The sequence below is a fragment of the Hesperophylax consimilis genome, chromosome 5 (genome assembly GCF_061612785.1).
Source record: "Hesperophylax consimilis isolate HC1 chromosome 5, BYU_Hcon_1.0, whole genome shotgun sequence".
Taxonomy (NCBI): domain Eukaryota; kingdom Metazoa; phylum Arthropoda; class Insecta; order Trichoptera; family Limnephilidae; genus Hesperophylax; species Hesperophylax consimilis.
Genome location: NC_142840.1, coordinates 6059837 through 6087806, shown reverse-complemented (window position 1 = coordinate 6087806; position 27970 = coordinate 6059837). Strand labels below are relative to the sequence as shown.

General features: G+C 34.3%; 1 protein-coding gene across 2 annotated transcripts in view; it reads left to right on the top strand.

Moving 5' to 3' along the window:
* Positions 1-945: 945 nt before the first annotated feature.
* Positions 946-27970, top strand: part of Ten-a (Teneurin-a transmembrane protein) — a 140751-nt gene continuing 113726 nt past the window's right edge. For both annotated transcript variants that reach the window (XM_089631553.1, XM_089631552.1), the window contains exon 1: positions 946-1677. In XM_089631553.1, the coding sequence (XP_089487679.1) occupies positions 1547-1677 (131 nt within the window). In that variant the 5' untranslated portion in view covers positions 946-1546. The remainder of the gene's footprint in view (positions 1678-27970) is intronic.

Below are 27970 nucleotides of genomic sequence, written 5' to 3'. Positions count from 1 at the left end.
CATGCGCCAACCCGGTAATGGCCGGCGCGACTGAAGACCTCACAGGAGACAGATAATTTTGTTATCTACCCCAAAATGTTATCCCTAAAACTAAACCTTAAGCATACTGCACCTCTAACACAATAGACCCTCATGACTTTAATAGATTTGGGTTTTGATTGTGAACCTTTTATGAACATGAATTTTAAAAGACCCAGACGTCGTTAAACGGCAACCTTTTAGGATTCTCCGGACTACTTATCTTTGACATTGTTAATTCCTTCCTGTCATTTGTCGTTTGAAAGCGGACACTAAACTAATGGTTTTACAAAATCACTTTAATTTGTATGGGTTAATTTAATTCAAAATTGAAAATTATATTATATTTTTTTAACGGACTCTACTACAATGTTTTATTTTTTACCTTCGCAGAAGTAACATTTTGAATATTTGCGCAAATTATGTTTTATTTCAATCTTGCAAATGATTGCAGAAAGATGATCGAAAACTTAACGTAAGTTCTCAACTTTCCCCACTTCTTCCCCCTTTTACATCAACACTTTTCGATTGGGAATACCGTAATCCTTCTGACCCGAGTAGTAAGTTTCTTATGTGGTTTCACATAAGAATATGTAAATAAACATTCGTTGGTTCATTTCAGGTTACGTATTGCAGTAAAGATGACATTTTTTACCTGCCTAGAAATCAGTCACATTTCGATTCCGCAAGGCATATTTGAATTATTAGTCTCTCACGTTGGCAACACGGACGGCAGATAACTGTTGCGCTCGCAAACAACCCCAGATTAAAGGCTACCTCCCACCACCCCCTCACCCAACCCACCCTGTGGGCCGTGGGGACGCATCCCTCCCCCAGCGCATGCGCCCGCCCCCTCCCTCCCGTCGCCTGCGTGCGCACACTCCGACTCTTCTCCCTTCTTGTCCCGCACTTCGCCATTGTCAGGCGCTGAGAGCGGACGTGTTCGATTAATTGCCGCTGCGTTCGCTACGGACCGTTCCTTGAAACTTGTAACATTCGTTATATAAAAGAAAACGCAACGTTCGGTCCCCGTGTAAACATAATTTTTTACGAAATATTGTGATTTTTTAATCGGCTGTGCCAATAGCTCGCCTTCGGTTTTTTGCGCAGAGGATCGTATCAACATTGACGGGTGTATGTCTCCGATTCCCCCTCGCCGCGCCTACCCCTGCATCCCTCGGGCCACCGGAGCTTTTTCGCGTAAAGCTGCACTCTTATCTGCTTCGGAGAGCTTTCCGTAAATACACCGCGCTCCACGGAAACCCGGAACAGACTTTCAGCAGACATACTAAGTATTCGAGTTAAGATAAGTTATCCGTGTGATCAGTGTATTTATTTATATGACTTGTCGAATAAGTGTTTTCTGAACAATGCGAACCTTCGCTGTGGTGTTAGTTTGTTTTGGTTAAATTGACGTTTCGAGAAGCAGGCGACAATGAACAGGGTAAACAAGAAGGTGGATAGTGACCATCGTCAGTGATAGAAGGAAGTGTCTCGAGTCGCCAGGATTGACAGAGAGAACTTCGCAATGACGATGAAGAGCATGGGGCGCTATGGGGACCGCTACGGAGACGGCGACGAAGCCCTGGGCCCCGTGCCCCCTCCCTTGCCCCGCCGGGCCCCCCGGAATATCTATGCGGAGCCCTTCGCTGACCCCAGGTACTTATGTTCCCTGCACCCTGCTCCTGCACGATGTCACCCTGGTTATTTGATCAGTATTTTATGTGTATTATAAATTTTCTGTTCTCCCCTCGTGTTTTATTTTCAACATACTTTGATGGATGTGTTTTTTCTTTACTGTCAACTATTACGCGCCCTGAATGCTTTCTGTGTAGTAGAGGTAGCATACTTAAAAAACGGAATACCATCAAACACACATACATAAATTCCAAAATATAGCGTATTCATAGCAGCGCATTTTTACTTGGTGTTCATAACCGGTTTTAATTTAAAAGGTAAATATTCCGTGATAAAAAAAGTCAAATTTGCATTCTTGTACGCAACGGTCTCACCCTTCGTTTGACAATCTATTATTTATCGTCTGCTCGTTAAAAAAACATAAATTTTGCGTGTATTCAACTCAGAATTAATTATTAAACCTTAAATTTAATATTAGCTAAGTTGTTATCTCTCATCAGAGCCAGGGGCTGTCCGTTAAAAGCAGAAATATTTTTTGTTCCGTTGGTTACTCCTAAATAAATTTTACCGAAGATTTGATCTGCAAGAGAATATGCGTTAGTTTGTGGAAAATTGTGAACATTTTCAAAGTTACTGTAAATTCGGTTAGTGTTAATTTGCGAGGACCAATGTTATCATAGTTTATAAGGTAGGTATTCACAAAGCACTCTTTTCAGGGTGGAATGCCTAAAACCAAATAAAAAAGGTAGGTATTAATAACATAATCTTATTTAAGTAACCCCTAAGTGCCAACTTGCTAAATTTAACTGTTCACTCAAGTAAACCTACCCAACTAAATACTAATTTAACCAAAATGAAGCTGCACTAACTGCAACAGCGAAACTATATTCCTCTAATACATTCTTAAAAAAGCATTAAATACGGTTAATTCCTAAATTCTTACAAAAGCATTGAATCGGTCAATTCCTGAATAAATGTGATACATTATATACCTAATAAGCTGCATTAAAAAATCTTCGAATTCCATATTTGCGTAAAATATTTTTTTTTGCCTCAGCATTGAACCTGTATAATTATAATTAGAATCTTTGTTTTGACAGACCAGATGCTCTTTAATATCTATGAAGATCCTCGCTCCCTTCCGAATGACTTGAATGCGTGAAGAATGCTGCGTGGGAGTGATGGACCGCTCCTGGCTTGTTGAAATAATTAATCACTTCAATGTTAGCTAAACTGATGTCAAGTGGTTCGCGAACTTACCAACGTACGAGTCCGCTTTTCATTACGCGTTCTATTAATCCGCGAGATGCATTTTGTTGCAAACGGTCGTCTTGACAATATTCATTGTTTTCTCGACGAGAGTTGTTTATTTGCGCTTTATGACAAACACAAGCTAATTTTAGAAGCAGGAGCTTGGTTTTGCAATGCTTAACATTTTATTATTTAATGTCAACATGTTCTAGAAAGTTGTGAAAATTATTTTTAAAGTGTCCGCCGGAAAGTAGAAATTTCTACTTAGATATTGCAAATACTAAATATTATTGAAATAAATTCATATTAGATACATTATGATGATTCAGCTTTTTTACTGACATGAAATATTGTTAATTTATTAAAAATCTGGTTAGATTATACGTTTTCCTGTTTAAAATGGGAATGGAGGCCTATGGCGAATGAATTTAAAATTTCATAAAAAAACTATCAGTAAATAACGAATATGTTATGAGGAAGTCGGATAACGTGCTCTTAAAAATAATAATATTTTCGCATCTTGTCCATTATATTTATTCGGACAAAGCCACCTTTGTGAACACGTGTTCAGATATATTCTGAATGACTAATATTTTGAACGTTTATTAAGTCACGTTTTTTAATAGTATCTTGATAAAAAAGCCGTACTAATTTTTCTCCTTGCACTCAATGTTCGTTGGTTTCTTTTAGTGTCTCAGAGTGTGTTCATTATCAAGGTACACATTATGTCTACACACAAAATATCTGCCTTGATGATGGACGCTGGAACAACAAATAGATATATCTAAAAAGAAGGAGAAAACAGAACACGGATCAACACCCAAAAACAAATATGCGTGTAGTATTAAGTTCAAATAAAATCCTTTGAATAGATAAGTCAACACTTTTACAAGCGCTTTAGAGAATCCATATAAATACACTGGATTGATAAACATGTAAACAGGCAGGTATACCTACAAACCAACAAAGGTAATAAACGATTAAAATAAAGCATGTAATACGAAGTAATCCGGCCCATTGAGAATGATATTCCCCGTAAGCCATATATGCATGCTTTGAAAGCATTAACGAGCTTTTTATTGCGATAAACCGACTCATTAACATTACTTACCGCAGGGCCAGCTTTGTGCTTTTGTAATTTGCTATCCAAATTCGTAAATATCATTTAAAAGCTCTCGTCGACATCAAAAGCTCTCTCGCTCGAATTCGCGACATAAACATCCGGATGCTTATTATAGAAAAAAGCCCTCGCTATCATCGTTTGACGTTCTAAAAGCTCCTCTCGTGGCGGCCAGAGGCGTGTGGTGGGTCGTCTTGTGACTGAGCACCTGAGAATAAAAATTACCTTCATTATTAATTCTTTAGCTGAAGCTGAAACGATATTCAGCTGTACAAAGTGGCGTGCCGGTTTCCTGATTATCCCATTGAAAATATTCACAGTTACAGTAACATACAAATAGTTTTAACTTTGTTTAAGTCCAAGTCTCTAACGTATCTATATATTTTAAATTGTGATCTGGTGAAAAATATCTAAATAGAGTGAAGATATGTATTTTTCGTCATTACTTTTTTTGTGTGAGTAGGTACTATGCGAAATACGGTACTATATATGCGAAATATTATTAACAATGTTAAGATTAAGTAAGTACAAATAAATAAGTAAGCGTAATGAACAAGATTAAAAAGGGACGTTAAGACGTTAAGGTGAATACGTATATCAGACTGACCGTGAACAGAGCGTAAATTTCATTAAGAAGCGGGGGCTGCCCGGGAAGATATAAGATCAATTATATTACATACTTCAGTCGGGAATTTAAAACATTTATTAGAAGAGTTTACGTGAATGTAAACAAGTGGGTAAATTACCCTTTCTGTCTGCCTATATCACTATTTGTATAAATCATGCAAAAATAGATTTGTGAGTCGTTCCGTCCTGCTTACATACCCCTACGGAGATATTCTGTAATGGTTCGTTAGTCAGAAGTACGGTAAAAATTACCGGCCGCCACGGGCGCGAAATTGTAAAAAAAGACCAAATATTTCAACGGAAGTGATAAGTTGAAAGCGTTTCAACGCCTGTTTATAAAAAATTCAAGATAAGTGCCAGACAAAAAGTCAAGCGGGGCACAATAGTGAGCTAGGGTTGAGATGAGAACCTTTTGTGGTAAGGGAGGCACCTTCCTGCTTCCTACCCTGAAGGGTGCGCTGCTTACCTCATTTACCTGCACTCGCATTATTTACAGCAGACTTTACCTTTACTGAAATGTCTTAATTCTTAATTTATACTTTCTCAGAGCTTAAAGCTTTGTTCTGAACATTTTTTTTTACGGAAAGTGGAATGGAAAATGTCAATTCATTTCAAATTACGAAAGTTAAACAGTGTCTGCTAAAAAAATTAAAGTTACAAATTTCTTATGACTGCGCAGAGAGATTGCCTCTTCAACTCGCAAAACAATTGAGCAAATGACGTCAAACGTTAACAAAATACACTAGTTTTATATTCCCATTTATTAATATATATAAAACATAAACGATTATAAAAAATAAATTTATTAATATCCAGGACAAAAGTCATGAAATTGCGGCTTTAGTCAAGCGGAGAATTTGGCCAGAGGCAATTTCTCTGTCCGGAGAAAAAATTGTATTCATTTCGATTTCGTGAATTTATGTATGTATTTAAAGCCAGGCAAGCGTTGCCAATCTACCACAAAGATGAATGAACGAGTGTGCGGCGTTTGAAAATAGAACGAACGTACCTAATTCAAATCTTATGAATGAACTTACTTTTCTTTTATTTAGTTTATGGTCACTCGAAGCATTCCACAGATATTTCAATTGGGATTCCCAGAGGTGTATAATGCATAATACACGTGTTCTCTTTGAATACAAATCTTTTCATCCAAAGATGATGTATGCAAAGGTAGGTACTTCTGAACTAACATACTTCCCACACATTCATCACATAGAGTTCATTGATAAATTATTTAGAAAACTACGCCCAATTTGGTTTGAATGTTCGATTCATGCGTGTCATACATTCAGAATACTTGTCATACTGTTTTATTTCTTCACAATTGCCGCTAAAGGCTTATTTTAAATAATGTTTTCCCAATGACAAGAAGCTTAATATGTAGGTAAATATTATGAAGTTAAGGATTACTTTTATAATGTATTAGCCTGAGAGCTATTTCGCACTGCGAAATGTTTTATTACAAATAATAATATACCAGAAATTCGTTTTGATAATGTACCGTGATAATTTTTACTTTGCTTAAACGGAATATTCAATTAAGTCCATTATTGAAAAATGAAAGTTTCAGCATTAGGTCCCACAGTTTATTAGTCTCTCTCAGCTCTTTGAAACGAATCTTCCAGAACTCCATCACTCGGAGCGATCCAGCATCTTGCGAACTATTAATATCAATAAGGAATCCAGCGCAAATCCCTTGGACGCTATCGGACGAATCTACAAAATGTACTCAGATCCGGGCGACAAAAAAACTACCCCAAGTAGTTCGATGGGGTGCGGTGAAAAAATCGTTTAAATGCTCGTCTTTCTACTCTATCCCTCTCTCACCCCTTACCCCCTGGCTTCTAGACAGGGCTAGCACTTTTGTATTTCTTTATGTAAATAAGGGCTTTGGAACTACCTACTTTTACTCGCGCCGAAATCCATTTGTTTTCATTTATAAATCGAAGATTCCCTAGTACGAAGTGCTCTTTTCATATTAAGATTTATAAACATCCATATGGATTTAAATTTTATATGAAATCAGTTTTGCAGTATTTTCGTTAAAATTGTTTTGATTTGGAAATGGCAGTCACATTAAGTGTAGCAGTATTATTTTTGTTTCTAAAACATTCGTGGTATTTCTGCACCAATTAAATCTTTTTAGGTTTTTTAGCTACATTGAAGTTGACGATTCAAAGCATTCCTTAATTGCAAGAAGGCACGAATTCCAGGAAAACGAATGAAAATAGTTGTCCGCTCGAAATATTAATATAAAAATACTGCCACTAAAGAGTCAGTATTTAACATGCAAAACTGTCGATGTGAGAAAATACGTTTAAGTTTCGTAAATAATATGTTTAAGTTTCGCACTAATCTAGCTATGTTTCTTAGAATATTATGCCTTGCTATTTACTTATTTTAAATGTTTATTATTTGACTTTAAATTACAGCTGAATAAACTATTCTTTTTTTAAAAATTATGTTAACTTTGAATTTATTATAGCTGAATAAACTGTTCTCATTTTAAAAAACTACGTTGCTTTTGAATTTATATTACGGCTGAATTAACAATTCTTATTTTTCGAATTAAAATATTTTGTCCTGTATTTGGACGTATCGGTATTTCGAATCCATCGAGGCAATGTTTCGTTCCATTTGGAACAGATGTTTCTCCAGTTTCAGGAATAAATTGGTTTACTTTACAAGTCAAAATCTAGATTAAGATCGCAGCCGCGCTGTCCTTTCCCTTTTGACGTATATTAATTGGTAGCGCATGTTAAATGTCTTACTTCGAATTAATGATGCAATTATTTATAATGGATTGAGTTTTTTGCATTTAACTATTTTTCAACTATTCCTCTGATGCTTCCGACGTCTGTCACGCCTTTACTGTAACTTTTTACAATAGTTCTTTCATTGGTTATCATATGAATGATAGTGATATAATGATATGAATTAATTAATCAAATTGGTTGAAGTGTTATTCACTTTTATAATAAAGTATATTTAAGAGAGGTGCCAAATGTTATTTATAATTTATGATAACCGGTATAATACAATACAAGTATTCACAGATGGAACAATCGATTTTCTCAATATTTTAATTTTATGTTTTCTTTTTCTAATTAACGCTTATAATATCTTGATTGCACAATAAATCACACTGACTTGATGTTAATATCAAACTCTCTCGATATTTTCAACTGTAATTAAATCTATAAGAATGAAAACATGTTTTTTCTTCAATACAATTGTATCTCTATCAAAAATAATGCTTTCAAGCCGTTCCAAAAAATACCTATTTTTTCACAGTTCACTTTTAGAAACAGTTTGTTTTCAATGTACCAAACGCTTTCATTCTTTTGACTTAGATAAGCTGGTAGCCCTAAGCTACCCGCGGTATCTGCATCCCTTCATCTCCCCCGTCTTGCATCCCTCCTTGCTCCCTACTCCCAACTCCCACATCTTTACCCCCCCCACCACCACCTCCCGCTTTCTGCCCTTGCCGCCCTAGATATATCCAAGTGCTGACGGCACTAAATTTATCTAACTTGGAATAGCCACTATCGCGATACGAAGGAAGTATAGGAACTAAGGACTGCGTCTGAGTTCCGAATGTAAGGATAGTTGGTAAATTGGCACAGTGTAAAAAATACTGAACCCACTCTTCCATTACAAATTCAACAAAGTGTTAATATCTAAACCATTTAACATTGAGGCTTTATTTAACTTACCAACTTCTTCTAACATTGTCAGAAGGATATAAATACAACCAAAAATCACTTAATTGAAAAGCTTTCTATAATAAAGCTTTTTCAAACAGTTGAAATACCGTCTTACTTTTATTAATGGATTATCGGAAACATTAATTCCCTTGATATTCGATAAGATAGTATACCGTTATTTATTTATTGATAAAAAAAACTTTTCAACGTAGTCTTCACTTTTAAAAACTTTAATTTGATAGCTGAGATCGCGCTAAGAACTTGTGTTTTTATTCATCATTTTAAAATACAAAAAATGAGTTCAATCTAAGTAGTTAATTTATAAAGAGAATAAATTATGAGCTGTACGCTTCGCCGTGATATACTCGCCTTATCCTCCGGCCGACCAAGGAAGTTTGCGAGGCGAGGCGAACGGACCATCAGATGGCCGAATCATCAATCTCCTCGGGTGTACAACTTTTATTTGATATTAATGATGATTAAAAGACTAGGTGATTTTTAAAGGCAGACGATCCATCGACTCTGCGGGGCGAAATTAGATTTTGCCGCCAGAAGTGACCGGATGTGAATGTAAAAATTATTCGTTTAATTAATGGTGATGCCATAATAAAAATTAATGGTTGTTAGCAAACTTATATCACTCTTTGATTAAATAATTAATTTAAACATAAGAATGTACCTACCTAGACTACCTACTAAAGTGTTGCATAATAAATGTCGTATAATATCTTTTTCCGCGTCTTTTCTATCTGAATTTGTGCCAAATCAGTTTAAATTCCTACGTACAATTTTATCGTAATTAGTAATAAAAATTTGGTAATACTGATTTAAACAGTAAGTGTTTTGTGGGGTTCCAAGTTGCAATTGAAAATATTTTGCGAATTCCAAGATGGGTATTGGAATATTGACCGAAAAGAAATTAAAATGGAAAACGCAATTTTTTAATACCTACAATAATAAAATATTTAAAAATATATATTTCAAATAATTAGTTAAGGCGAAGCTTAATGCCAAATCACTATTTTGATTTTCCTATCACTTCGCTTGAGTAGAATACAAATAAAATAAAAAATTACTCAGTAAAAAATATAAATGCAAACTACTAAAAAAAATTTTTTTCAATAGAAATGTATGAACGCATAAAGGAAACAACTTTTAAAAAATACAGTATTATAGCTAAAATTATCTGTGACAGTTTCACTTGATTAACTTTTTAGCTTTCGTATAAAATTATTTATAAAATAAATAAAAACCAGTTTTTTGCTTGAAATCGAACGATTCTAGACTCCGTTTGTCAAGCGATTTGTATGCCTATTACCTACTATATAAGGTATACCAAGAATGTACACATTTTTGGCTTGTAGCTTCCTCTTAAATAACGCCTGTTAGCTTTCAACAACCAGCTATAATTAAATATCGAATTTGAGCATTAATTTCATATTATTGTTTTGAGGGAATATTTTACCATAGTTGATAATTATTATAGCGCGAACTGTCACCGATAAAACACGTTAAATTATTTGTCACGGCTGTCATTCAGTAATCAATTTTGTTGAAATCACGATCCAAATTTAACTAGGTATATAGCCGTTTTGTAGAAGCGCTTTCAAAAGTTTGCCTGGTGTTGGATACGTTTTACTAACGGATATTATTCCTTCAGGATTATCGAATCTATTTATAACATAAAACTTATAACCATTACAAAATGTGGGTACAAGGGCGCAACTCTTGGATATATAATTAGAAGTTGTAAATCTGTGAATGTACTTGTACATCACCGTATCTTATAAACTAAGTTTATTTTTGCCCTGATGATAGTAAGTACGTACATTATGCCGAAACCGGTCGGTTTGTTCAGGGTGTAACAGAACATACCCGACAGACTGCGGGAGTGGGAAAGTGCGTAACCAAAAACCATGTGATATGGCCTGCTCAAAGTTCTTGCCAGCAGTGGCAACATGTGAAAGAAAAATTATTTTTATACTGACAAATACATTTTTACTTCTTCTAAGCTCGTGAATCACTGATCCCTGGATCCCTGGTGAAGTCCCTTGGGTACCTTCTATTACACCCTTTTTGTTATTGCAATGTATCCACAAAATTACAGTGTTTCAATAATAAACAATCTATAACTCTAAGTTACTAATCTCCAAAATATATGAAACTTATATTTATTTACGATAAATTGAGTACAATTCTGTGATTTCTCCTGCCCCGAAAAAAATTTACAATAATAATATACAAGCTATTGAAAGTATACAAAATAAATTCTTACGTTTTACAAGTTTTAAAATAAGTATTCCAGCAATTTTGATGAACTACAACACTTTTAAATGAAATGAATATGCTTAAATTGTCTGACAGAAGGATTTTCACCGACTTGGTAGAAAATAGTAGAAATATGTAATATTCTAAATGATGCATTAGATAGTCCAGAATTGCTTCATTGCAGAATTCGGATTCCACCACGAAATACTAAAGTTGGGATTTATTTCAGGGCAGAAATTCTGGGACTAACTACCATATTTATGTATTCCTCATTGCCCAGAATACTTATGGACAGAAATAATTATACCACGTCAATGGATAACCTAAATATTTTACTTATACAAATACAAAAGATTTGTTCTTGAGGCAGTTTAGTTATGTAAAATAAACACCATATAATTTTTACTATTCATATGTAAAAGCCCCTAAAAAGAGCGTTAATAAATAAATGACTAAAATCTAAACATATGCTTTTACTTGACTAATTTTACTACTCTAATGCTTTTGTTTGAGTTAAGTATCTTTATTCAATGTATTTTTCAAGGCGGATAATTCTTCAGCACGCAGCAGCCCTTATGATATATTGTTCCCGGCGAGAACGAGTCATTGATTAATCTATTTCTTTCATCAAATCGAATCCGTCAGCAGGTAGCGCTGTCGGATGAGAAATGACCACGATGTACACAACAATAAATTTAATGCTCCATCGCCTTTTATAATATCTCACTGCTTTGATCTGTGTACTATTCATTTATCGCGGTGACACTTTTATGAACTTTGTTTGTTATTTAAATTTGGTTAATATATTGGCTACTATTTTGTGGCACGATAGCGTCTCTTTCACAGTATTTTTATTATTGTTTTGACTACTTCTTTACTGTGTACAAATGTCAGGAATTAAATATCAAAGAAAATTATAAAGACATCAGTAATTTGTCAACGATATTTTCACCCACATTAATTAATATATTAACGAAAAAAAATAAAGGAATAGATTGGTTTAATGTCTCGGAAGCAATATTTTCACATAAATGATACGCTTTTATTCACTGCTCACCAATTTAACTACTATATCAGCACGTACCCATAAGAATTTAACCAGCGATTCCTAAGAATATTAGGAGTTAAACATATAGATGTAATTTTGGTGTCCGATGACCTTTTTTATTAAATTAAAAATGTCTATTTTTTTCTACTACACTTCGCCACTGATCAAATTGCTATATATCGCAACGGATCACGTGATACCACCTCTGTTTCATCTGTAGGGTGCTGTTGGAACGAGACGGAATGCCTATCACGTGATACGTAAGTAACCAGTGGCGAGGTGTAATTGATTATTTTTTATGGTAATATCTGGAATATTTGGAATATGGTTTTGACATATCTTCTTTCTTGTACGTACTGATACAGGTAGGTATATCTTTCAATTTTATCTATACGTTCATCTTCTTCCCCTTGTCCGACTCGGGACAGGTTCACGTCGTATCGACAAGGCGTCTCGTGTCCTGCGATACTTTGGCAACCTCCGGTCACAGCAGGTAAATCTGTATTTTTAGAGCTCTTTTCTACCATGTTAATTATTATTTTAGCGAGAAAAAAGAGTGGAGTAGATCGGATTAATGTCTTGAAAAGAGGTTTTTTTATAAGTAATGGATGCTCATCAGTTTGTCTCTGGAGTTGTTCAACCAAATGCCCCTCGGATTTTTAAATCGCAGCCTTCTGTTAGTGGTGTAAGTAGGTTACACTGCGTCGGCCCAACTAATTGTATGAAATAAATTATTCAGGCTACCTCTTTCTCGGGCAGGTCAAGTGAGCCACCCCCGCCGCGCCGAATTAGGGGTGGCCGCTCCTGGCTGCCACAACTGGCTACTTTACTCTTGCGACTGCCACTGATAAAGTGGGTAGGTATAGACCGATTGGAGGTTTTGTTACAATGTTTTAAAAATAAATGCTTTCACTTGTAAAATGTAATATTTTCACATAAATGGTAAGCATTTATTTATTCATTGCGACACAAACCCTACTTTTCTGTTTTCATTTGATTATCTTTATTTATTAATTGCTATATTAAGTTCAATTCATATAGTATCCTTTTAATTTTCCTATTACCAACCTAATATACCTAACTACCGTCATGAATAGATGAAGTGTGCCCCTTGAGAGTCTCGAGGACGATGCTGTGTTTTTACTTACGACGACAGAATGACACTCTATGTAAAACACGAAAACATCTCAACTTTATAGATGAGTTTTTGGTTTCACCGGAGGCCTCCGAGGAGTGTTCCTTTTAAAAGAACTCGAGTTCTAGGAGCAGGTCCGGGTTACGAGTTCTTGGCTACGAACTGTATGATGCAAGGTTCCAACTAAGAACTCGGTCCCGGATCAGGACTCTCACCAGTGCGGATTCTGCTGCGGGTCAGGACTGTGTTCTTGGTGAGTGCTGAGTCACCAATCATCGAGAACTCGCTTAAGTGAGGAAAATTCGGGGGGACGCGGGTGCCGGGAAGCCATGCTGGGTACATACGAAGAGGTATTCGGGCCCGAATCCGTGTCCTAGTTCTCTGGGAGTAGTTGATTTGAAAAGTGAGTTGGAGTGGAATTCGATTTTCGCAAAGGTCTCGGTTTCGAGAACACATTCGGGCTGAACCTACACACCGCTATTCCACAGGTTCTCCTGGTGAGGTGTTCACAAAACATTACTACTTAAAAATATACATAAAGTTACGGATCATTTTACACTTAACTTTATTTATGTCAAAACATGGTAATATATTGTAAAACATTTTTTTAATCACTGGCACCTATCATCTTTGTAAATATCTGTAAACTATACTAGTATATAAATACACAAATAAAAATAATACTACAAGAAAATATTTAAAATTATTTCACTCTTAGATGGATAGTACTACATTTTTGGGAACGTAAATTGATCACGTTTTTATCAAGATAAGTAGTCAAAACCCCCCGACCAAGTACTTTAAATACCACATTTACATTGATTATTATTAGGAACTATAAAACGAAGTATAAGTTTAAGAATCTATTCCAAATCGTGCGAAATTTGTTGCATTTATTGGAAAAATACGTATAATTTTAGCTATTGTCATTATTTTTATGTTCAAAGTAATTGTTGATTAGTGTATAAATTTACTAAACGGAAACACCATTTTTAGTAACGAAAATGTTACCATCTTATGTTCAACAGTGAAAATACTACATTTTTTTACTTAATTTTGCATTATATCTCTGAATTGTGATTAATAATTAAAATTTCGAAAAAACCTTTATATAAACTATAACCTTAAGTAGTTTTGAAAAATGTGGGTCTCACGACGTCACTTACGGATGTTTTGTTCACCACGTCACACTAAACATAACACTGCATAGTCTTGGCTAATATAAGTTTAAATTGAAGACGTCACTCTTAAAATGACAAGAAAGACCATTTACATAGTCTTGGCTAATATAAGTTTAAATTGAAGACGTCACTCTTAAAATGACAAGAAAGACCATTTAGTCCGCTCATCGCAGTCCTGCATCTGTGCAAGTTTCTCATCTCGGGTCTGTACGTGCTATCACCCACCCGTTACTGGGCACACGTTTCTAACGAATTTAACCTTTTACTTGCCCAGGCTGCACTTTTAGATTGGATTACAGCGAGCTGCGGTGTGCACTGTGCACTGAGTACTAACTGCGCAGTGCAAACCGGCAGCGTTGGGAACGGCGCGCCGGTATTTCGCTGCCCGACCTACGGCGCTATCAAAAAATGATTACAACTTACATTTTTTTTGACTTACAAGAAACAGAAACTTTTTCTAGCTAAAGGTGATTAGAAAAGCATTATTATTTTACAATATTCTTCACATCGTTAGATTTCCTCTGTATATTGTTTGTCTTATCCCTTGACTGGTTTGTAAACATTCACAAGAAACTGATCAATTTTCTTCACCCATGGCTGGTAATTAGCAATTTATCTGCCAGACGTATATTTAAAATCTGCCCTTACGCATTTTTTTTCAACATTAACAATTCAAAATACTTTGAGCAAATAGATCAAGACCGTCTTTCAGACTTGCGATCACAAAAACTTGACATTAAGGCGATGCACTACGTCGTGTAATATTTTTAATTGAGCCGCTATCAATAACAACCCTTAAGTAGATAGCGATAAGGTTTAAATTCCCGCTTAACACCATCCGCCTGTTTTGATTTATGCAAGAAAAAAACATGGCCAAAAAGTGCCTTTTATTTTATTTTGTGGATGTTTAGGCATAAATATTTAATTTTTTTTTCGATCATTTTATAAATAACTTAATTTTCCACATTATACAATAAAATTATAACCAAAAATGGGTTCGTAAGAAGGAGATTTTGAACTTTAAAGCAGTTTTCATAGGCCTTTACATTATTTTTTTCTGGGCTTATAAAAACACTTATCTAAAAAATACCCGATTATTTCAAAAGTCAAGATGTATTCTACTCGCAGTATTTAATTCAAGCATCTGAAACATTTCTAGGCGACCAAATTTTCAAACCAAAAACACATGATTTTGCATTACTACGTATAGCATCGCCTTAATTTGAATTGATCCTTCCGTGAAGTAGAACATAAAACACTGTACCAACTTCCATATTAATATACAACCCAAAAACAGGAGCACCATTCGCATCTGACGAGTTAGGAATTCAGAAGGGTTGAAAGCTGAAACTATTGTTTAAACGCTCCACCTTAAACATACCAAAAATAATTCAGCCACCTGGCTTTTAATTCGTAGAGTAAATTCCCTACTTCTACAATTTCAATAATAAGGGGTGAAGACTTGTTCTCTTTCTTCTCGGGGGTCCCATTTGGCGAGGGTAGTTGATTTCCTCGTGGAGCCGAGAGTGGGTAAAAGGAACGTGGGTGCTCTGTAGGGTTTATACGTTTATACGCACCCTTCACGAGTCACGTGTCACCGGAATAATAAAATAAAGTCTTCTTTGTATCCAGTTTGCAATTATTATGAATCCCACCTGTGTGCATTTGCCTCAGTGTAGTTTGAGTCGGTGCTCTGTGCTCCGTGCTCTGTACATGACGGAATTTTCTAGCGGTTTATTTAGCGGTTGGTGAGGGCCTCTGAATGGGACCCGAAGAAAGGCACTTTGTGTCGTGTTATAAATTATGTCGGCATGCTCTTTGCTTACATTTCAAATAACGAGTTCGCAAAATAATACCCCTACGGCGACATTGTTAAAGATGTTACGAGATTATACATACATTATGAAATGAGATCAAAGAGGGTTTTGTTCAGTGTTTTGTATTTGTAATCGTTTATCACTCATTCAATAAGCGCACTTAAATTATTCGTACTTAATATTTGGAGCTGTATTTTATTTATTTATTTAATATCAACGGTATAAATATACCATAAACAATGATAACATGTCACAGTTAAAATATTTAAAAAAAAGAATTACAAATATATGTGGCATTTGATTGTGAAATGACATTAGAGAGTAAGTAGGTAAGTAAGTAAACAAGAGATACAAGTACATAAGTTTGTATAGTGCAAATAAGGTAGAATTAGATTAAATTAATATTGATTGAAAAGATTTGATAGCATAGCCCTCTTGTATCTACCTTGCGTGCAGTTAAATAGATCTGCCACATCTGTGTATCTATTACTAACTTTATGCTACCTAGGTACAAGCGAGTGTTTGGAATACTCAGTCCTGATATTGTTGCATTTAAACAAAATTTTAGATCGAGTAGCTCTCGTGGGTATATGAAATTCAATGAGGTTAATTAAACCAGGACTGTCTATACTACCATTTACAATTTTGAACATAAATATTTAGTTCAATATTTTGTTCATTTGCCGTTAATGTTTTTTTCAAGAGAATGTTGAGACGATTTTTCGAGTTTATTTATCTATGCCCTGAGAAAATAAACATTTCATTTAGAATTAGACTTGCAAAATACTTTACGCCCTTTATCAATCTTAACGTCTGCGAATTTATATTTTTCAGCGTAATATTAAATTATGCAAAAAACATTTTAATAAAAATATTCTATTATAAATTCTTATTAACAAGTGGTTATTTTGCATTGTTAAAAACAACGTGCAAATTAATGCTTTCTTCACTCCAAAGGTTATATTACCTACTTCAATCTTCTTGGAAATGTAACGTTTTATGATAATTTTTGTTATTTTCTGCATAATTATAAAAAATGAGTGCCATACTTGAGTCTGCTTTAATGTATAAGATCAATATTTATAACATTTTTAAAGGTTCTTCGAAACATGATTCGAGTGGTACCTATTTTAAATTATTGAAAAATGTGGAATATATTTTTACTTTGATTATCATGTTAGGATATGGCTTAAATCTAGGATAGTGTATCCTTTGTACGTTTACTAGCAAACTGAATTCTAAGTTGAAGCGAGGAACCCACTCAACCGTTTAACAACTCGGATGCGCTGAAAATTGTGCAAAAATACGATATAGGTACACCCCTTCTAAAGCGATACCCCCGAGGAGATGCTAATGGGGTTAGAACTCTTGAATATCATTGCGAGGTTAAAATATTATGTAAGGTGTTCATACTCGAGCTCTCTCTGACGACACTTTGAAGTGAGATCATAAAGAGAAGAGGCTGCGGCGGGACCGAGGGAGAGGAGGAAGAGGGAGGTTCGTAGATCAGCGTGGGATTTAATTAAGAGAGTAAATGAAGAGCCGGTCTAGTACCTGGCCACAATTCACCTGTTGGAGGAGAATTCATTTTACAGTATACCTCCTACTAACACCTTACTCGTTACAGGTTAATAATAATTATAATATTTTTACGATTTGTGTAGCTCCGTTTTAGTGCGAAATCACCTCAACGGCGCTATACAATTATATTATATATTTCTACAATGATTTGTTTTATTACTAACTATATAATATGGAGATAATATACAGTACCATACTTATCTGGTAGGTAACTTGAGATTAACACAATATAGTTTAGTAGCGAAATTTAGATACGGTTCGCATGTACGGGACGTAATTGGATATTCCGGTATTTATTTTAATAATATTATATATTTAAATTCTTTAATGAGCGTGTTTAGGAAAGGAATAGCAAATTGTATTCTAGCGGTACTACAGTACAAGGTTTTGATCATAATTCTCTTTCCTAAATGTGATTCGTCCCTCGGTATAAGACATATAAATCATAACATTATTTGAAAATCCCTGTTAATAATGATATAAATTCTTCTCCGTTATTCATATGAGTCTTTAACGACTTTCGCATTTCATATAATATAACTTATAGTATGAGATATGAAAACATAGTAAATAAGAACATAAATCGTAAATGACAAAGCAAACTGAGATCCTGTTTTAACTAATGCAATATTGGAATTTCCAAAAGAGTGTACATATTTAAGTATACAAAAATAAATTTACTAACTTATGATAAAGATGAGGTACACAGCAAATGTTTTTGGGTAAGTATATAATAAGTAAAGTATGTTTCAAATTGAAAAGGTGTCTTAATAAGATTTGTTTAGTTATTAAATAGCTCCTATTAGAGTGTAAAATAGTAAATAAAAGAAAATAGAGGTTAATAACCATAATAACATATGTTAATATCAACGGAAACAATGAGATACTGTAATTAATACAATATTGCAATGAAAAAAAATATTCGCATGATGTAATATGAAACTTTCTTACATAAAGATGAGTTATAATATAGTAAATTCTTAAGGGTGAGTATGCATTAGGTAATATGTATATATATTTCAAGTTGAAAAGATATCTACATATTACAAGACTAAAACAAACCAAAATTTCCAATGGAAAAATTATGAATATATGAAATACAAAAGATAACGTTAAGAATATCTGAAAATAACGAAGTAAGTATAGCAACTTAGGTAAGTACCTATGGACGCATTGAAAGAGAAATAAATATCATTTGTGCCTTATAACCTAATTTAAGCTATCTAGTAAAATAAACATACGTATAATAAAAATTGGATCATAGGTATTCTGTAATAACCCTTTATTTCCAAGAAATATCTTCTTTATATTTTAATACAATGTTAACGTTTAATCAAATATTCATAAACTTCTTGAGTCGGAGCAACGCAGTCCATTCGGAGACTTCAAGATTTATTATGAATATTAGCTTTATATGTTGAGCTGTATAACAAAAGCCACTTTCTCAACTCAATGTAGTTCCAGTTATCACTCAGTTAAGTACAACTTTTGCGCTAAAGTAAACTAAGTTACTGCTTTCACAATAATTGTGCAGTGATCTTTCTCTGAATTTGTAATATAGAAACTTCGCTATTTAAATAGTCTACGTACTTACGGAATATATTAAGTGAGCACTAACTTCGGTATTTCAAGTACCTATCACTTGATACGAAGATTCGAAAAGTAAGAGTACTTCAATCTATTTTTTAAGAATTTTACTGAAAGTAGTATTTACATCAATTTTGTTTCATATTCTATCGCCTTTATTAGAAAGTGTGAGGGTGATTTAAAAAGGTTTCTCATTATAGTGGTAAATTGAACAGGATTCAATATGGTTTTATTCAAAGCACATTTTACTCGACAGAAGCGTAAAAACTGCCTTCCGAACACAATTACCTTTTCAATTTCCCGCGTTCGGGAATATTAAAGCTCGGTGAATTTTATAAACGCTGCATTCAAAGGCATTTAGGAACAGGTTCTATTGTCGTTGTTTGTTCCAACAAAGGGGAAAACGTATTTTATTTACCGCTGAATGACTATTCCTTCATATCGTATTATGCCCGTAGTCCCATAGCCCATTGCCTGTAGCTTGTTCTGACATAGGACAGTCATACTGACAACTGGATTAATTGTCCTCTGACAAGTGGAATGTGAACATGGAACGAGGACGCAATGCTAGTTATGTAGGCTTACGTATTGTAATTATCAACCATCCAGCCGCTTTACTTAAATTTATCTTTAGATTGAATGGGTTTTATTTAAAATCCTGTTTTTCAATTTCCCCTGAAACGTGAAGGTGGCTTTCTTATATCTTATCCCCGCGTTGCTTAATCCTTTATATTTTCTCTTTTAAATTGATTCCCGTCCCAACTCCGGCCCAATATAATGATATGCCGATATGCCTTACTCAAAGCAGATCCTGTTTCATATACAAAGCTGGGATATTTTTATATCCAATATTTTATATTCTCCGCGCTCCCCGTTTAATCTGAAAATTCAATCTCTTTCAGAAGCTCTGAAGAAGTGTACTTGTGTACTAGTTATCTGACCCACTTCTGCCTTGTCCCAACTATGTAAGAGCCTGTGGTTGACATTTGCTAATATTATCCAATAATCTTTAGTTCATTCATTTAGCTCTAGGAAGATGTTGAATATCTTCAAATTTAATGTGTAAAAATTATAAATTTAAAAATTTTTACGGTGTAGTTAGTAATGTAAAATATCTTCTCACCTTTAATTTAATGGTCCATTGAGAAAGAGATTCCAATTAAACGGTATATATACAAAAAAATTATTATATCGTCGACAGATCAATAGTAAAAATTCATTCCCCGTTTATTCCGTACCATTAGGTATACGTAGGAAAGTGCGACGAGAGCTCGTGATCCAATCAAGGGGAAAATTATTCAAATGATGGGACATTATGGCAACAGGCTTCTTCCTCTCGAGCCCGCAAATCTACTCCTCTTTTACTTCTCTATAGTTCTGATACTTTATGATCCATGAGTTGTTTATAACCGAGACAAATTTTTTGTAAAAAAAATCTTTCTTAATTCTCTTAATCTTTTTCGAAAACGCGTTTAATTTTATAACGATTGTAACCCTAGTTGGCCGGTAAGTGGAGTAATCTAAAAAAAATATTCTCCAATTATTAGTGTTTTTTTATAGTTTTCTTTCTAACAATCGAAAGCAACTCTTCAAGTGAGTACTTGAAGATTATAGTCTGTACCCATCTCCCAACTCCCAGATTATAGTCTGTACCCATCTCCTAACTCCCATATTATAGGCTGTAGCCATCTCCCAACTCCCAGATTATAGTCTGTACCCATCTCCTAACTCCCAGATTATAGTCTGTACCCATCTCCTAACTCCCAGATTATAGTCTGTACCCATCTCTCAACTCCCTACAAAGATCATAAATATCATATTACCAATTTATTTCGTCGTCACATTTTATTTTCTCATTATAAGCGCTAGGCTTGAATGTTTTACATTAAAATTTGACTAAAACAACATTTTTACATCCAAAACACAAAATCGTGAATCAAAACAACATACACACGCCTATTCCTAGTGTCTGCATAGGCTGTTGGAAGGTAGTGAAGGTACCCTTATCTCGATATGGCGGGTTTATCCCATCTGGTAATGTAGGCAATACGTATCAAGTTACATATGTGTAGGGTGGAAATTTCATATTCCAAATTCTAAAATCAAATCGACAGAAGACCGGGGTAAATTGAACTCCCCCTCCCTTCTGCGAATATGATTTATTCCATAAAACAAACCATAATCACGAGGCAGGTACGGCGTATCAAAGAAAATTGCGTTTTCCGCCTGACTGCCGGCGTATACAAATGAAAATTCGCAATATATAGATACGAGGAGAGCACGGCGCGCGTAGAGGACAGCTGCAAGGTCCCAGCTAGTAGATACTAGCGACTACCCGTTACCCGTTCTAGTTATAATACGTGGGGACTGGGGATGCGCCCCAGAGATTGGTGTTTCAGTTGTTGGAGTATTGTGGAGAGCTGGCAGCTAATAGCGGAAATTAACTTACATTCACAGGCAATGAACCGACCCCTTCAGAGCCCCGTTATGCAAGGAAGGCTGTTTGTCTCGCAGATTGCTTATTTGCTATTTGGAACATCTTCAATTATTTCGACCGAAAACTTTTGTAATGAAATTCTCACTATTCAATGTATATTAAATTTTGTAGTTGAGACCTACTTATTCATACGAATAGTGAAATAAGAACCTACTTAAATAACAAGATAATCGACCAGTTGACTTATTTTGCGTTTTATGGTAGGTACGATATGGAATTCTGAAAATTGCAGTTTTCCGTTTTGTAGCTGTCAGTTTTTTTGCGTTTTGTCCAACTGTCTCTTTGGTTTTAAAACCATAGTTGAAAAATAAATAATCCGAACAACTCATATTGTTCTACTCTGAATCCTTTCCTGCTGTTGGCTCGCCATTGATTGGCATTTCTGGAGTATACCGATAGCAGGAGCACAGAATTAGGTATACCTGGGTTCAGTACATGCACTTGCACATATTCAGCGTGCATTCCGAATGCAACTGGATTCCAATACGGATAACTGCGATTCAGTTTGTTCACCTAACGCATGGCAGGATTATTTCAATGTGAATTCCAGCGATAGAAGCAGTCGCTAGTGGAGAAATTTTAATGCTCACATCCGGATTCGGAATCAGTTTGGAAGTTTCCAATTCCTCTGAACTCAGTGCATTAATTGGGTTTATAATAGAAATAGAACTCCAACTCATGTTTGCCAACACATCATGACTCCTTTCATGTGCTCTCTCAAGTACACATTATTCAAGTCGGAAGATTAGGTATATAGTACAAGTATCACTATCTTTTCAAGCTTTGCTCGGGAATGTCAGTTATTTGTCTCCGACAACATTAAAAGTCCTAAATCTATTTGCCAACTTATTTCAGCATAACCGCACCTTCCTCGGGTATAAACATACAAACAAAAATGCATTCAACATAAGTCATCAATTTTAAGATATTTTTATGCATCGACCGGTTTTGCTTTCAGGACATAATTTTAACAAATAACTTGTTATGTCGATGCGAAATGCGTGACCCTCCAATGTATAAGATAATAAAGTTCTTGGTTAAATACATAGCTTGTTTCTAATTAGATTCTTACGCACACGGTCAACTTAGTGTGGTAGAGCCGACCTTGAGCCTGGTTTAAAAACCTTTTTATCCGATCAAACTTCATGGTAAAAACTCAAGTTTTTCACTGTTCTGAACTTACACGCCGTATGATATTTACACCACGTTTTTTTAGTAAGGCTTTAAGTATAAGTTTAATTTAAAAATTATAATGTCTAACCACAAAATAATAGCTTGTCATGAAAAAACACTGTCTTAAACCAGGCTCGAGGCCGGCTTTACCACACTAGTGCTGAACGGGCGTGTAAGATTCTAATTACTGAGACGGTAATACAATCTATTTTATTTCAGATTTTTACAGATAATCTTGGTTTAGAAAAAAGATGTACATATATTTTTAACAATTCATCAAATTCTAATGGTTATATCAAGTTCTGTGGAGGTTCTATTCAAGTTCTGTTATTATATCATTACGGACCAATGAACAAAATGAAATAATAATAATAACAGAAAAACAATAAAACCTTCACAGAACTTGAAAATCAACATTGTAGTTTGATGAATTGTTCAAATTCTGTGAAACAACCCGTCCTAAGAGAACTTAGAGTATTCAAACGTGTTTCTTAATTAACTCTAAGTATAAAAAACGGTTTAAGTCCAATTTACAATAACCCGCCTACTTAAAATATATATTTTTTTGATTTACCTGAAATCATTAGGGCCGTAACTCATTTTTCCATCGTCCCAGTCAATTAGGCTTGCCAACCCTTTCCGAACATATTGGTCGGATTCTTTGGTTCTAGAAATAGCTGCTGGTGTCAAAAAACAAATGGGATTTGTTGACGAGGGTAATTGCCCGACGATGTTCAACTATTCCGAGTCATTTCGGAAGATGGAAGGTACATCAAATTCCAATTTACTGGTACAAGATGAAATCCATTACGTGTTTTTGTGTAAAACTTTTTAGATACTGTGAAACATTCAAAAGTACCTTGTTTTCTTATGATAACTTAATTTCAATAATAAATAATATTTGGGTGATTTTTATATCGCTGTTTTTGTGCAAAATCACCTCAAGGGCGTTGTGTAATAAGTGTGTGAAGATAAAAATAACAAAGTCCAGTGTTTTGAGTAAAGTGTCCTCAGTGTGCAAATTCGTTCCTTTTCCAAGCTTAAAATTTCTAATAAAAGTTTGTATATCTGAAGCGACCAGCCAGGTAAATTGGTTTTCTATATCTGACGCAAATGTTATCAAGTGTATGTATTCGATCAAGTGGTCAGATACTTTAGTCGGGCCACGTCAAGAGTCAGAATAATAGAAGTGTATCTATGAATGTGAATGAGTATTATTATCATGAAACGAATAGGTACATAATATACAAATACAAAATATTAATTTCAGTTATCAGTTGAAGTGAAATTGATGCTTACTCAAGTATGCCACTAGCACCGATAAATTTTTTTAAAAATGTGACATCTGATATTTTAGACGTTAAGTATTAGACCTACAAAGGTTATGAATATATCATCCGCAGTAATTAATTTTAATGTAAATTTCATGCGACTAAACGTTAATTTTTTCAAGAGGTTTCCATTACATTTTCAAGGGTTTAACATGTGTTTCTTATTAAGAGCAAACTTCTAAATATTTGGATCGTTGTATAAATATTTGTGGTGTGCATCTACTCCTCCAAGTTGGTAAGTAAAACATGATCTTAGAGAGAGGGATATAATAATATTATGAAGATTTTTCATTAATGTTTTTTTTTAGTAGATATATACGTATTATCTGTGAAGCATTGTAAGAATATGGTTATTTTAAAGAAAATTTATCTGACTTTTAAAGATTTAATTTATTTAGTTGTTACGGCAAGCATTTTCGTATAAATTATGAATACGTTTAAATAGATTACATTAGACATTCATGGAATCTTATGCCTCTTGAAGCATTTATATGGAAGATAAATTATAATGAGTATTTCATTGGGAACTCCTTGTCCAAACAACAAATTAAATCACCGCCACAATATTCCATTAAAAGGTTTCTAGTAATTAATAAGGCTTTATTTCTTCAGTACGTTGAGCGCCTTCCTCCCACACTTAACTAAATAAAGTTCAATCGATAAAATGTAGACATAATCACTTATTTAAAAGCTTTTAAATTTCTCAGCGTAGTTTAATGTTTCTGATTGAAAAATACATAATTGTAAATGTGTTTCAAATGGATTACTAATCAGAGTAAAACACAAAGCAATTATTCACTATTGACAAACATTTTATTCTAATAGAGTAAGAGGGATATATTTCTTATGGTCGTGATTGTCTCTCTCAAATAATCTAGCATGACTAAGTACAAATAGTTGCCTAAGCGATATGAAGTCCTGTTTTAAATCGACCTCTTTGCATTTCGTGTGTTCCGTGTCCATCCAACACTGTCAAGGTGGTAGCCGTGTTTGAGAGTACCATTTTATTCCACCAGAGCGCAAGAGCGTTGCCAGATGCATGCATGCAATCAACATTATGCGAAGTCTACTGTTCACAGATCTGCTACTATGTAGGTATGAATTTGCTATTATAACATTTCGCTTTTATTTTGAAGCTGCACTTAATGTATTTTATCGGGACAATTAATTTCATGTTTCACAAGGACCAGAGCTTTGTGGGAATTTAATAATTTAGTAATCCATATTTACGATCACCTCCTTAGAATTTAGTGATCCCACAACACTATTAAGTTATGTTGTGCAGATTAACAATGCTCCATTATGACTCAGGTATTATTATATTTAATAATTAATTATTGTTGTATAAACCTTCTCGGGGCTTTACGGCCATTGTTCATCAGATAAACAGTCAAGTACCTAGGTAGTGTAAGAAGTACCTACTCGTATACTTCCTACTCCCAGTGAAATCCGTACATCATCCGTACTACTTCCAGATCCCTACTTATATAATAAACAAAGCCTCTTACAGGCAGGCAAATTAGGCTATTGTATTTATCTTATTCGGTGAAGAGGCTTATTATTCACATTCTCTTGTTGTATACGACCTTAAAGTTCAGATAGAAAAATAGTTTGCTGAAAGTTTAGTTGGCAACTACCTATAAACAACGTCAACTTTTCTATTAAAATTCTAACGATCGATAGATATCTTAATGAGTACGGATATTGCATCTCGTTGCCCAAATCCTTACTACTCGTCTCATTTACTTTTTACTAAGACAGGGATTAGTTATATCTTAATTCTTTAATAACATTAGATTTGTCCCCGAGGCGTGGAAATTGTATGACATCATTTATTACTTTTATTCGCGTGGCTTTATGATTCACATAACTTGATTTTTATTTATTTTAAAAATGTGGGTTTAAGAAGCGGGAGTATATTACCCAACGATGACACATAAAATAATTTATCTTAGTATGCGATGTTTATCGTCAATGTTTCATCACATTGATTAAAAAGAAAAATCAAAAGCCCAGAGCAGAGGGATTTCGGTAAAGAAAACAAGCTAATTGACTTTTTTTATATTATTACCAAAACGTTCCAGATCTGTGGACCAAAGAGGATACAGCAATACGCCGCAATCTGTTTCATCTTATATATTTTTGCTTTTATTGTTGGCCGGAATGAAAGTTTGTTTTTGTTGGTAATGAGAGCATTCGCTTCGGGTTGGAGTGTGCCTACTGCCTACACCGCCTATACAAGAATTTATTGTGACTCAAGCGCACTACCCAAGAATTCACTGTTGTTATTACCACAAAATAACATCGTAATGCGTTAGTATCTGTTCACAGAATAAATTAATCGTTAATTTAACTCTGAATATAAATTATCAAACAATACAATTATTATCTGAGTTCACAATAGCCTTTGACCCCAAACGTTGAATACAAAATTGTTTCTCAATCAATTTGCTATAAGCAAGCAATTTATTGTAAAATCATTACCTGATAAACAATATACCTAAATAACGTAAGATTTATTTTAAGTTATTGGCAAACATTACCATAAAGCTTATTCAATAACTCATCCATCGTTCAACATAAACACCATTTTTTACATATGTTTAGATTGATAATGTTAATAGAACACAAAAAACATTTTCAACGCAGCTCAGTGTTAATGTTAGTAGCATTTTTATTTGTAGCTAGATATTATGTTAATTTATTTTCCTGTCAAGCATACTCGTAAATGTTCCTGATCACTATCGGAATAATTACTGAGTAAGAAACGACGCTTTATTTTTCCTTTTCGCTGAATAAAACAACACGATTCAAACTTTATTACTCGCATTCGCATACGATAAATAAATGACGTTCTACAAAACGTACTTAAATTCACAATAAATTGACACATTTCCACGAATAAATTTAGTATGATTATTTCCTTGGAGCGGGGTTATTTTTTGTTATGTGAATACCGCATCAAAGTTTCAACTGCTTCCTACTGTCATACAGTTGGTTTATGGAATGCCCAAATGGGGTATCTTGTTATATCGTGAGGCTGAAGGGCGAATGGAGGGAAATTAGATAAGGAAGAAAGAAGATTGTGAAGTAGCTGGTTTTACAGATCCAGTGACCAAACACTTCTGAATTCCATTTCAAATTTAATTTCACTAGAACGATGCTGTGAGCATCGTACATACTACTCTACAGGCGTGTTTAAATGCACAATAAATGGATATCTAACAAACATATTTAAATTAATTAAAAAATTGACACAATTTTGCGAATTTATTTAGAAGATTATTTCCCTGGAGTTGCGTCATTTATCAAAAAGACAAAACTTTGATAACATGGGCGTAATAATTTACTTTAAATATATATGGAAAAATAATCCCTATTAACACAGTAACGAGGGTAGTACACCTCACACACTTAATACATAAACTCAATGTCTGCTGGTACCTGCCTAGCTAGGGGGTAGCAGGGAAATCCTGTTAAAGGCTCTAGCTAATTTTCAGGATCAGGTGTGGCGACATGAAGCTCACAATGTTTTTCAAAAAATTGTAACTAATCTACTGCGACCCTCCCTTAATTACACACCCTTAATATTGAGCGGTCACTCTGCTTTTTCGAAAAGCTTTTGTATTTTGTAGCAATTATTTTTAGGTACTTGGTTAATCTTTTAGGCTCGGTTTTCATTCATTTATAAAAATATGACGAGTAAGAAAATTATATTACTCGAGTACCTATCTAATAGAGGAAAATTTAATAAAATGATAAGATTTATCTTTTTATTGTGAAGTTGATACTTTATAATTTAAAATAAAACAATAACTTTGAAACACCACTTTTTAATATCTAATGCCGACCAGGTTTCAGAATAATACTCTGTATTACTCTTATACAGGGTATTATAGCCCTGAAGAAGCTACGGTTCTTACGGTACGTGTTCGGTATAAAAAATAAAAGTGGTGTTTTATAATTTACGTATAGTGGAGAAGATTTC